The sequence below is a fragment of the Diospyros lotus genome, chromosome 13, assembly GCF_014633365.1.
Source record: "Diospyros lotus cultivar Yz01 chromosome 13, ASM1463336v1, whole genome shotgun sequence".
Classification (NCBI taxonomy): Eukaryota; Viridiplantae; Streptophyta; class Magnoliopsida; order Ericales; family Ebenaceae; genus Diospyros; species Diospyros lotus.
This window is the reverse complement of record NC_068350.1, coordinates 12585610-12599211: the sequence shown is the minus strand read 5'-3', so window position 1 is coordinate 12599211 and position 13602 is coordinate 12585610. Positions and strand designations below refer to the sequence as shown.

The 13602-nt window shown below is 37.6% G+C and overlaps 1 protein-coding gene across 2 annotated transcripts; it reads right to left on the bottom strand.

Annotated features, from left to right (window-relative positions):
• Positions 1–2929: 2929 nt before the first annotated feature.
• LOC127788768 (laccase-4-like) lies at positions 2930–6926 on the bottom strand. 2 transcript variants are annotated; one of them, XM_052317373.1, is made up of 6 exons: positions 6779–6926; positions 5965–6116; positions 5445–5689; positions 5189–5314; positions 4104–5030; positions 2930–3463 (listed from the first exon to the last, which is right to left on the bottom strand). In XM_052317373.1, the coding sequence occupies exons 1-6, from the start codon at positions 6863–6865 to the stop codon at positions 3396–3398; spliced, it is 1605 nt and encodes a 534-aa protein (XP_052173333.1). In that variant the 5' UTR covers positions 6866–6926; the 3' UTR covers positions 2930–3395. The 2 variants fall into 2 exon arrangements, with proteins under 2 accessions (XP_052173333.1, XP_052173332.1); XM_052317372.1 differs by having other exon boundaries at positions 2930–3446.
• Positions 6927–13602: the final 6676 nt, after the last annotated feature.

Genomic DNA, 13602 nt, shown 5'->3' with positions numbered 1-13602 from the left:
CTTCTTCTTCGAGCGGGTCCTCCATCTCTTCGTCGGGCTCATCTGCTAGCACTGGCTCATATAATTCCACTAGAAGCTCGCGAATCCGTGCGCAATAAAGTCGAAACTCAGGAAATTACTCTCATTGCCGCACCCAATCTGCGAAATCTTGCAGATCTCCCTCCAAAACACCGACCATCATGTCGATCTGAAGTTGAACCAGGTCGGGCCAAAATCGATAACTGGGTGGTACATCATCAAGGATTTCTTCCATCTAAACTAAGTGCTCCATGATACCCTCGTTCCGCAATGGGACCTGATTTTCCAGACGGTGTACCCAATAGTCGACTAAGATTTGCTCTGAAAAATTTCCAGCCATCCTGTCACCACAACTCCCGTTAGTACCCTTAACTATCCTCATATCGGTACAAGTTTTCCTCCCTGGTATTCTACTTGGTTTAGGCTCTAATACCAACTGTAACAGCCCACCTTCTCGGGCATGTTATGCCTTAGGAAATGTGGTCTATTTTTTTTTTTAAAATGAAAATCCATTATTTTCGAAATTCCCTAAGACCGTATCTAGTGCTAGATGATATATCTAGGTTAGAAAATAAATACAAAGCGGAAGCTGAATCGAACCTGCTCATGGCAATGCATATATTAATAACTGTATATGGCACACATCACAAGTTGATACATAAAGCGTTTGACAATAGAACAATGTACACAAACCTTAAGCTAGTCATATTATTACATGGTACATTTACTCGCATCTTGATGTCTCGTGTCACTACACCTCACCAGTCTCGGAATCATCTCTGCAAGTCCCAGCTGGAATGTTGAATGTTCCAGGGGCGAGCCCATGTTAGATGATGAACCATCTAAGTAAGGATACCAAATGCAATGTCATGAGTGTATGCAATGTCTTTCATTGTAGGTGTCAACTGCACCCCTCATGCTGCCTATCATTTTAGCGGCCACCTCTTTTGAAGCCGGGGTGTATGGGTGTACCCTTGATAGGACAGCGGTGCCAGTTCGTACTCCCTACGACCTCATATGCGTGTGATCAACAGTATCATTGTGTATGTATGCATTTCATAGTCATGTCATTGATGTCGTTTACGTGATGATTTCATATCATAGCATGCCAATATGATAAAAGCGTTTTCAAAATTTACATCTATAACTGTATTAAATTCAAACAGCATACTTACAGCTAATTTGTCTCGAACTACGTGCCAAGTGGCTATTCCTTGATCTCCTTGCCCACAAGGACCCCTAAAACATAAATTTATTTTTAGAACACCGTTTACTATTTTTCATAATTTCTTCATTTTCCTTTTATTTCTAAGCTTTATCTCTTTGAAATCACATAATAATTATCTTGGCTTCATAAAAATTTAATCTCTTTTTACCAATATTCCTTAAGTAATATCCCTAGTATTCTGGAATTTTCTTGGAATTTTCTAACTTAAATTCCTATTTTTTCCCTTATTTCATAATAGCTAAATATGTAATTATTACATAATAATTACCTAATCTTTCATTTTATTCAATTTATTTTCACTAATATTTCTTAAATAATACTTATAACATTCTGGAATTTTCCTTGAAATTTTTCTGAATTAAAATCTTATTTTTCTCTATTTTCATAATAGAAAAACTACTTAAATACTTAATAAATTTAACATTTCCAGAAAATTTCTTCACCAATAAATCTTAAACAATATTCCAGATTTAATAAAAAAATTTCAAATTTTTTTATTTCTTCTATTTTTATTTTATTTTATTTTATTATTTTTTTTTCTGTCGGGCGCGTGAGCAGCACGCACCTTCTTCCTACTCGCGGGCGCATGCTGCCACACGCCCGATTGCAGTCGCCTTCTCCGGCGGTCATTTCGCCACCGGCGACCCCTCCGAGCTTCCGAGCTTCAAAACGAAGCTCTTCCCCCCTTATTTTCGACCCCTTGAATCCAAAATTGCTATTAAAAACGAGAAAAAAACATTAAAAGTACCTTAATTTTCCAATCGAAGGCGCGACTCTGGCGAATGCGCGATTTTTCGGCGATGCTTGGGTCTTTCTCTTCACTGCTCCGTTGGCCACCAAACTTAGCAGAAATGCTACCCACAACTTGAAGATCAAAACCCCGCTCCCAAATCTCTCAAACTCTCTCCCAATCGACTAATCTAAGCCTCGCAACTTTCGGATGAAATGGGCAGTCTTGGAGCGACTATTTATAGCCCGATTTCGACGTGCCTTGCCTCACCATCGTCGGCCGCGTGTCCTAGAGGCCATTCCGACGTCATTTCGGCATTTAATGACCCCCCCTTGCCCTGAAACCCATTTGCAAGCGCGGCCATGCACTGGCCGCGCGCTGCTTCTGCAGAATCCGGATTTTCTGCTTTTGATTTTTTTTATATATATATACAGATATATATATATCGGAGATACATACATACATCATATACATATATGTATAGCTATATACGTACATTCATATATACTAAATATATATATACATAAAAAAAATCCCTTTAACCACTAAATAAAATAACATAATCAATATACTATTTATTTATAATGACTCAGGGCATTACATTTGTTCTCTGTCAAATTTGAATATGAGGAGTAATCTAACACTTATATTTTCTTTTAGTAGTTGTTTTCATTTCTCAAACCTATAACTTTTTAAATTTGAATAGAGATTTGTATATGTTTTTGTTTTTCTTTGGTCCGAGTGATTGCTGGTGTTTTCTCCTTGGTTTTTGGTGGTCCGGTGTATGTCTTAGCCTTTGTTTGTAGTTGCTTTAGGTGTTGGTTTTTTTTTTTTATAAAATTCTTACTTATAGAAAAAAAAAAAAAAAACTTTTTAAATATAAGGGAGGAACTTTATCGTTGCTAAAAAAATTGTCATTCCCTAAATAAATGCACAAATAATGATGTCACCCATTAACAAGACAAGCTTCAAATAATAAGGAAGAAAATTATATCGACAACTCTCACACCCTTTATCCAATTTAAAGAATTTCAAAAAATCAACATGAAACATAAAATAGTTTAGACCAAACATGTGATAAACAACAAAAGAGAAGCGAATACTGCCACTTCTTTGAGCTCCCAAACCAAACCTACTTATATATCAGATTGGGACGATCACCCTTCTAGTGGTAGAGAACCACTGAATTATATGGTACTGCTACTAAGAATATTGACTTCCATATTTCCCCCTTCTTGTTGGATGTTCTTTGGACGCATTGCCTCTTCCTCCATCTATCGATGAATATACAAATGTTGACATCACTGTCCTGATATGGCCATGGAAATTTAGGGTTGCCCTAACACTTGGGAAGATCCTTGGGAGGTGGCAAAACAGACTCGTTAGGGCCCTTTCCATTGTCTACTAGGAATGCCATCTTCAGCCCCAATGTTGTGTGCAGTTCCAAATGGCAATGCATGAACCACACTCCTGCCAATAGAAAATTACTAGTTTCATACCAATATATATTAATTAGTCTCCACTTGTTTCAATGTTAAATACTTTCATTCAAAAAGATTTTTCACAAGAAATTACTTTTCACCTTGTTTTTCAATGTTTTGATCATATTTTAAAATTTTTAATAAAAAATAAAATCCATCCTCAAATGCATAGAAATGCTAGTTTTGTGTTTGTATCTAATTAAAAAATATACATGAATTGAAACAATATGCACAATATTATATCTACATAAATATTAGATGTAAGAAATATTTTTACATTATGGGAAAAAAAGGTCAATCACTAGCAAATCTAATAAGATTCCTTCTATATATATGTAATTTTTCTGTGAATGGTAAGATTAACCAAGAATGACTTGCCAAACTATTTTTCCATGGGTCATTGTTTAGATTTTGATGTAAATTACTTTTTCATGAAAGTATGTTTGTGATTTTTGCTATGGGAATACATTTTGCTATTGGAATAAAGTTTTACAATCTATAGATGAAGAAGGTTGAATCTATAATTTAGTAGTTTATTTAAGAGAAATAAAAATACTAAAAAGAGATGTAAACTAGCTAGCAGTTTGGTGGGAAAGTGTAACTTTTATCATAAAGAAAATGAATCTCCTCGAAAACCTATTCTTACCTGGATTATCTGCTCGGAATCTAATGGCCACCCATCCGCCGGAAGGCACCCCAATTGTGTTTCTCTCCACAGGATCAACAAGGTTGAATTTCTTAGGATCTTTCTTCGGATCATAATTTCCCCATCCCCTCCCAACAACGAAGAAATTAAATCCATGCAAATGGAAAGGATGATTCTCTGGTAGTATCATGCTCGTATCCTGCAGCACGAGTTGCACTGTCGCATTGTAAGGCAGCCGGTACACCTTCGTTCCGCTCGATGTTTGTGAATTCGCTGGCGGGATGCCGGTGTAGTTGAAAGCGAAGGGGGGGTAGCTGGGGAAATCATCGGTGAAGACGCCCTTTACGTTGAAGTAATGTGCTTGGAGAAGAGCTGTAGTTGGCATCACAAACGTGAGATTGTTGATGGCAGCCACCAGTCTAAGTCCATTGCTGGCTTTGCAAGTTGGACAAGGGTTAATCCCAAGTCCGACAGTGAATAGAAGGGAGTGATCCACTGTTACCGGGACTTTGGCCGGAAATTCTTTCGAGTTGAGGCTTCTGAGGGATTCGAGAAAGTTATAGGCGACTGGGGTGGCGTTGTGAGCGGGTACGACAGTACGGGTGGGCGAAGAATTGGGGAGCCCGCCAACGTAGTGGAGAGTGGCGGTGGCAGTGGTATTGTCGAAACCGATGGGTTCGTCCATGAAAGTGGAGGCGACTACCATGTAGTTGCCGAAGCATCTACTGGCAGTTAGTATTACGCTTATGGTTTGGCCCGGAGAGATCACTATGGCGTCGATTTCGAAGGGTTTGACGTAGGTGGCATCGACTTCGACGACAGTCAGATTGTGGTCGGCGATCTTGAAGAATAGCTCTTCGTTGAGCGCAGCGTTGATGATGCGTAGCATGTAGCTTTTGCTGCTCTCAACGCTCAACGTGAACCCACCTGCGCCGCCGTTACAAAATGGGGATCGGATTAGTTTTTATTATACAAAAAAAGGCTATCTAAACATTTAATTATGAAATTTTAGTGCTCGCCCCTTTTTCTCGACACTGACTTTAACATATGATATTTTAGTTTTCAATAATTTCGTAATTAAATACCTTGGGAGGGACAATTGCGTACTGGGCCTGGAAGCCCATTAATGGTATGGGCATCCGACACATTTGCGGGCAAACCTGATCTCAGAGCTTCCTCTATCACTTCTGTGTCTGATTTCCACCACTCCCCTGCAATTTTTTCATCACTGAATTAATTAAAAAAAAAAAAAGAAGATATTTTGGATTGAGTTTATCTTTTTACCACTAAAGTGAGTTAATCGGTTGGTAGGAAAAATATATGGAAGGCGAGTCAGCTCACCTAATACAACGATTGCTTCCTTGTGGGGTTTAGGAAATGGATAAGAGACTCCAAGCTTAGGCAATATGACGATGGCGCCGTGCACCGTCGCCCTTAGCCACAATATGTGCGCGTGCCATAGCAACGTGCCCCGCTGCCCCGCGATTGTGAAGTTGTATATGTAATTCTGCCCCGGTTGGATCGGGCATTGCGTGATGTACGCCGGCCCATCCGCCCATCCTGTGCGCAGTTGCCTAATTCCATGCCTGTCCCACAAAAACAAAACATTTACTACTACGTACTACACTACATTAATATATTTAGAGTCATGTTATTTATACATCATTTATATAAATTTAGATTATATAATGTATATAAATAACATAAATAACCCTCATTTTATTGCGCCTCACCATCTTAAATGAGGACATTTTAGACATTGAAACATCATTATGTAGTTTAAGATATACACTATGATGTAACAATAGCAATTTTTTATGTATTTAAGGTTACTTGGTGACATGGCAATTTGAGGACTTACCAATGGATGGAGACGTTGTAATTGACATGGTTAACCACCTTGACGAGGACTGAGTCATCTTCCCTAGCATAGAGAGTTGGCCCCGGAAACTTGCCATTGACGGTGACAATGGGCTTTCTTGAGCACAACAGCGTAGTGTTTTTCATGACCACCTGAGCAAGTCACCCTCCAGAAAGAATTAATGTCATTCGGGCAACAATTTTAAAATAATTTGCTGGTGTACCTTCCATTCCCTCCTTTCCAAAAATTTTCAAAGATTTATTCAACGGACCAACCATCTTTATAATTATCTAATGTGGATTTGCTTATCTTCATCTATTTAATGTTTTTTTTTTTTTTTTTTGTGATTAGATTTGAATCGCTTTAGGGGAAAATAATTTGTGTTTAATTAATCTGTCGCATAATTTGGGGCAGCAAAAAGATGTAACCATCGTTGTTCAAATTATAGAAGTGACCCTAATTTCATCTCTAATGTGTCCTCATTTCAGCAATGAATAAGCAATAAAATAATTAACAGGCAAGTTTAAGCATAACAAATGACCAAATAACAGGCTTTAAGAGGCCTATCGTACCTGTTATATATATATTTCATTAACTAGAAGTACTAGTGGGTCTGGGTAGATTTTGGAACCAATATCCAAACTAGTGTGATTTGATCAATTTTGTTCGATTCTAAATCTAAATTTGAGAGCTAATTTTGACATTGATTTGCAGATTAATATAAAAGCCAAACCAAGTCCTATAGAATGTAGTAATATATATAAAGATAACTCTTAACTTTAGAATGTAGTTCTACTACTAATGATGTACTCACGTTAAACTTGTAGCGACGAACCCTGCCCTCAACCGACACTGCAAACAAGCATGAAAAAAGGATCAAGGCTCCAACACGATGCTCCATATAATTTCTCTGTGAACCTGGATTTTGCTTCAGTTGATATATATGGCTTTCTAGCTATATATGAAAGTCCTCGTGTTTAGGGCATTTTGTCAATGGAATCCTATGTAGATGACAGCAATTTAATGTGTTGCTGCAATGTCGTTTTTCCTTACGAAAGTGATCAAAAACAAGATTTATCAATAAGAAAATTCTGTGGGTTTCTCCCCATGATTAACTAGTTAATTAAGAAATGTGCTATGGTTGAATTAATGAGTGTTCTGATTTTTTCCCACACAAGCCTTATAGTAATCTTGAAATTATTGTTTTCGATCCAGCTGGTTTTGAACTGTGCATCTGCAAGCACATTTATACTTATAATGCTAGCTGGGTGTATATATATATATCCTGAATTAATTTGTCACATTCCTATACAGCTGTTAATTTGAACAGTCTACAAAGTAGAAACCAACTTAATTATGATATCAATAAAAAAAAAAAAAAGATTGAATAGATTTTTACATCGGTTAATTGAATTCATCAAGTTTGAAATTAAAATGTCCTTAAAATAATTTAAACGGGTAATTGCGTGTACCCTATAAATTCAACAAATGCACACTTAAAAGAGCATTTGGTTAATTATCATCAATAATAGCAATAAGAATTACCTAATTTACAAGGCCAGCGGAATGTTCAATTCAATCCAGCAACTCAACCTAAACTCTTTAATTTAGACTGATTTTAGGCAGAAACTTGCTATCTTTTTGAGTCTAAAATCAAGTAAATATTAAAATACATTTACCGCTCGCTAGCACAAAGTGAACTGGCAAACAACCTTGGAGAAGCATCCTCGGCCACATGTCCCTGACCTGAAAAACTACGAAATTAACCTTCTCTATAACCTTAAAAAATTAATTTATAGCCAATTAAGTTTATGAAAGGATCTTACTTGCATTGCAGTTTTACCCTGTTGGAGGTAAGATTTTAATTTCTAGAATACTTCAAGTGATTTAAGATAGTTTGTATTTAGATGGTCGGAGCACTACTTGGTCAAAGCATGGCTGTAAAAGTATGGTAATTCGTATTTTCAGGAGATATGTTTTGTTAAAAAGATAGAAGATGTGATTCTTGTTTGTTTTGGTCTAACTGCTCTTATCTAATGTATTCTCAATACAAAAAGAAATTGTATGAACACAGATATAGGGGGCTTTTCTTTTCGCTGTTGCACTTTCTCCTTCTCATTTGTTCTTTTGGCTGCATGTATTGTCCAGCTTCTCATCTTGTTTTTCTGTCTTGAAGAAACCTGTTGGGATGTGATACCCAACAAGTCCAAGGCAATGATGGTAAGATCAGATAAGTATAAAACTATCATAGGTTTCGGTCCGAAATTGATAAATTTAAAGAAAGGTCCAAACCCACTTACAAGAAGCCCGATAAAAAGATGACTCAAGTAAGTTTATCTTGTTTTTTGAGTAAAGCGAGCTTGACCCAGTTGCTCAAAACAAGAACCAAACCCAACTTATTTTGATCTAAGCCCATTAGCTTACTTATCTAAAGCCCATTATTCTCCTTATCTTTATCTAGCATATTAGCCAATTACTCATCTCTATTAGCCCATTACACTACAAAAAAAATAGCATTTTAGCGACGGTTTCTTTGCAGCGGTTTTAAAAACCGTCACAAAGTGCAGTTTTCGCGGTGTTTTTTGTAACATTTTGCGACGGTTTCAATAAAACCGTCGTTAAATTTTAAGGATAATCAAATAATCAAAAACATCGAAGTTGTTTTGCATGTGCTGATATCAAAATATGCATTGTGGCAATGTGAGTGCCACTGTTGTGTAATCAGCTTGATGATGGCCATATCTTATCTGTCAATTCATTTCTTTCACTTCACTTTGTTGTAATGTTCAAAATTTATGACATCAGTTGATTTCCAATTTGATAGGGGAATTTTATGTCAAGTAGAAAAACATCCATATTTATATAGAAAATTTTTTGTGAGTTGATTTGCTGGTGTTTTATTGTTATTGATATTGATAATGTTTTTTAATCCATACATATACAAGACAAAATTTTTGACATTGAGAGTCAAGGCACATCTCCACAGTCAGTCTTCTTACACGATTCACTTGCTCAAGTGCTAGGAAAAAAACACTTAGGCCGAGTTCGAGGTTTGGGATTTGGTCCGAATCCAAATCAAGTTTTTGGGACCGCTAGTCAATTGAATGGGAGATCTTCATCTTCCAATAATACCAGTCCATCATATCAAGAACAAGTGAACTTTTTAACAGAAGAATTACAAACTAATAAACAAAATGTTCAAAGTTTAGAGTCACAGCTGCAAAATTTTCAAGGTGTAATGAGTTTTCTTTTGACAAACGTTGTGGCGAATATACCACCTGAGATTGTTGCGATGCTCAATTCAATGGCATGTTAATTCTAAAATTATTATTTTTTATTTTTCATTTTAATTGATTGTTTATGTTTATGTTTATGCCTACAAATACTTTTAAGAGTATGTTTTTATATTTTGTATACATCTAATACAATTTTAATTATTTCAGGTACTGGATGCAAATAGTGGACAAGCTTGACCAGCGGGAAGGTGGTCTTCGATATCTAGTCATAACTTTCATGATCCACCACAACCTCCAAACCAACAAAATTGATGTACTGTTAAAATATTTGAACAACTTGACTTCTAAACTTTTTAAATTTCATTTTGATATGTAAGTCTATTTTGATTAGACTTTGATATGTTACATGTTTGGATATTTAAGTTGGAATCTTTATAATTTATTGATTAAATAGATGGAGATATTGTGTTTGTGAATTTGGATATTTATGGGTCATTTAGGTACACAGGTAATCAGGTAGGTCATTTAGGTACACAGGTAATAAGCAGGTATTATTGAATATAGCTACAGTTTTAAAACCGCTGCTATATTTTTAATGAATTCATTTAGCGGTGGTTTGTAAACCACCTCTATAATTTAAAAAATAAGTTCATTTGGCGGCGGTTTACAAACCGTCGCCAAATGAACACCGTGAAAAAATATAGCGGCGGTTTTCACAACCGCCGCTAGATTTTTGTATATTATTCATTTAGTGGTGGTTTTATAACCGCCGCTAAAACATTAAACAATAGCGGCGGTTTAAGAAACCGCCCCTAAGGCATTTAACAATAGCGACGGTTTATGAAACCGCTGCTAAATTCAAAAGAACCGTTGCTAGTTACAGCGGTTTAGAAACTGTCTCTAAAAATATCACTTAACGATGGTTATACCAGCGGTTGCTAAAAACTGCAATTAAATGCCACACGACGGCTATATTAGCGGCGGTTAAAAACCGTCGCTAAATGCCACAAAAACCGCCGCTAAAAACCAAATTTTTTGTAGTGTCAGTCATCTTATTTGATCTAGCCTATTTGAAGTTGCTGGAGACTTGGTTGTCGTCATTCAAATCCAGTTTGTTTCTCCCCTTTTTCCCTCACCCTCATCTCATCTCTTCTAGATACCTAGGGAGTTTATCCTTATCTTTGTGAGATGCTATCTGGTTCTTCGATAGTTATCTACATATATTGTGTTTATGGGGGTGGCTTTTTGAATGGGCGAGAAAAGATAGAGGGAAAGTGAGAAAGATAGCCAAAGAGGAGAAAATGAGTAGCTATTGATATTCATTCTTGGGTTAGGGTTATTATCTTCCGATTTGGGCAGATTTGAGTTTGATCTAAGGGTTTTGGGTTTTCCTTGGGATCGATTCTTGGTTTTACCTTAGTAGGTCTTGGACCGATCAATCTGAGCCTTGAAGCCCTACCTTTATCTCTTCCATTACCGAAGATTCATCGGAGCACAACAGGTAGTTCTTTTGCTTTGGTTTTTTCTATTTGTCGTTTTGGTTTTAACTCACTATTTTTTAGTTTTTCTTTGATCTAATTTCGTGGGTTTTTGGATTTTGCGAGGTATTTTCACAACAAACTGGTATCAGAGCCCGGTTTCGATTCTGGGAGGTTTTGCAAATCCATGCACCATTCATATTAGGGTGCATGAGACCTTTCGTTGGTCTCCGGACGTCGAGACGAAGCACTTGTAGGTATGGCGCGCGAGGCTTGAACCTCCAGTGGTTGGCGGCCCATGGTTACTCTAGGGGAGGGGCGTAGTAGCTCTAGCAACGGCGCATGGGACTTCAACAAACGCGACTCCGAACAATGTGCTCAAATCAACAAGCCTATCATTCCTACAAGGTTTGATTTCCCCATCTCTCTTTCATTTACGGACTGTAAAATCAGTCCCCTCAGTGAGAAATACTTTAACCCCGATTTAAATTCCAGAAGCTAACAGCCCATCGTGTGAGGGTGGCCATTAGGATTGGGGGTTACACTGTGGTTGTAACCATTGCATGTTGCTAAAACTAGGGTTAACTGTTATTATTTGCCTTCATTAACTATGTTTTTGTTCTTTGTGTGACTAAGTGGTAGTTTTATTTGTTGATTTCTTGTTTGTTTATGTAACGCTTCGTTTTTTCCAAGCGTGCGTTAATATGGAATTATTTCGAGGATATTTTTTTTTCAACATACACTCAACCTAAATTAACCCTTGGCAATGCTAAACTACATTTTCAGCATATCAACTTAAAACAATGTGCTAAGACAGGTAATATCAATCACATCGGCAAAAGTAAGATCGAAACCTCGATAATACACAACCGTAATTCTTTTATTCATAATATAGAAATTGTATCATCGAAGTTTAACTTGACATCATCAAAATAATATACCTACAGTTGAATATCTCGTACATAATAAAAGACCTACAAAAGATCTAATATGTAGCTATCAGCTACATCTTAAGAACTTCCTTTCCTCTGGCGCTGCTACTTTCACCTGGAACGTTTAAATATTTTAGGGATAAAGTCCAAATTAGATGATGAATCATTTAAGTGAGAGTTTAAAACATTTTCATGAATATATGCAAAATCATGAATAAAATTGACAAATCTCAACATGTCCCAGGCCAAGAGAATCCCTGTAATACCTAAGAATTTTCAAAGGGTTCAAAAGTAATTTATCTAGGGGCAAAAATGAAATTATTAGAAGTTTTGGGGTTTAAGTATAATTTCTGGGAGTTATAAACAACCGAATCAATTGAAGGGAATGCCCCGGAATATGAGTATCCCTGGAAGAAAAGGTATATTGTGGATGAATATAATACCCCATGTTTCATTTGGTTGTCACGTTGTTTGAATGAGTCTGGGATATCGAAAAATGGTTGTGATAGCAAAATAAGTCGCCAAATCAGTGAGAGGGAATGCCTCGGGACTTAGATGTCTAAAAAAAAGGGTATGAAGTCATCAAGCATATCAAAACGGGATTTATGACATTGAAATAAGTCAAATCAAAGACAGTTTTCGGTACAACTAAAATGCAGCAGCGAATCAGGCTAAGAAATCGAATTATTATAGGGGTAGCAAACTTGAGGATTAAGTTTTGATGCAAGTGGGAGGTTAGAGTAATGGCCAAGGCAATTTGAGGCGGTGGAGCCTCTATAAATAGAGGATGAGTGGAAGAGATTGAGGGAAGAAAATGAAGAAGGAAATGGCAATGAAATGGAAGCAGAGAAGTTGTAGAGAGACGTTGGCTGAGAGAACGCTTGGCAAAGAGCAACCACCAAGTGATCGAGGGAGAAGCCGGGAGTCGAAATGGTGACCATGAAAGCTGCCGAAGCTGGTCGTAATGGGCGAATAGCAACCATGGCTACTAGCCGCGGCCATGGCAGCTCTGCGAAGGAGAAGGCAACGAGCTGGGGTAGTCGGCAGCGGCCAAAGCGATGGCCCAGCAAGGTATGTCGGTGACCAACGGGCTCAGTGGAGGCCTGAGAGGCGGCCGGGGGAAGCTAGTGCGACCATGGCATCCATGGCCACAGGCGGTTACGCCGAAGCAGCAACCAGTCGTGGCCAAAGGCGGTCGCAAGCAACTGCTAGCGACGGTCGTTGTGACAACCGGCAAGGTCGGTGGCAGGTGGCAAGGGCAGCTGGTGCGCGTTGTGCGTGCGAGCGTTGCAAGCTGGTGCTGGTGCAAAAAACAGAAGATGAAGAAGATGAATAGGAAAAGATAAAAAAAAAAGAAAAAAGAAAAAAAAATGGAGAAAAATGCCAAAAAATCCTAGAAAAATAGGATTTGGAGATTTAGTAAAATTTTGGATATTTTGGTGAGAAAAATTGTTTGGGAACGCATATCGAGGCACAAATCAACTTTTCAAATAAGGTGAGTGGTTTGATTCTAGTCTTACCCTTTGTCTTGAAAATGATTTGGTGTGTGTGTAATGGGTTTAGGTGAGCAGTTCTACCCTCCTGAGCTTAGGTTACATGTGTTTAAACAAGTTCCCGCAAGCAATTATACCCTCTGAATTTTGGGTTATATTGTGTAGGCGTTTTACTTATGCACTTGTGGCATCGTATGCATATTAAACATGTGGTACATTGCATCAACTGTTTTTACTTATAAAAGAGTTGGTGCATGGCATGTGGTTTTTCATATCATCGGGGTATTGATTTTTGTGTCGTTGTTATGTCCGTGGGGGACGGGAAGGGGCAAGGTTAATCCCAGTGATCGGGTAACACGATAGGGCACTTAAGAATTAAGTATGTCGCGGTAAGGTCAACTCCAAAGGCGTGTGGAATGGATTTTCCACGAGAGGTTGAGTATGCCAGGGAGATTTTTTCAAGTTAGACGTGTTGCATGTTGTTGTCTGTATATGCCAT

Excerpts from the sequence above, each read along its gene's own strand:
- LOC127788768 (XM_052317372.1), bottom strand. The coding sequence starts at position 6,865 with ATGGAGCATCGTGTTGGAGCCTTGATCCTTTTTTCATGCTTGTTTGCA. Across the intron at positions 6,117-6,778 it reads TTCGTCGCTACAAGTTTAAC|GTGGTCATGAAAAACACTAC; the intron begins GTGAGTACATCA and ends TGACTTGCTCAG. Across the intron at positions 5,315-5,444 it reads GGAAGCAATCGTTGTATTAG|GGGAGTGGTGGAAATCAGAC; the intron begins GTGAGCTGACTC and ends AAAAAATTGCAG.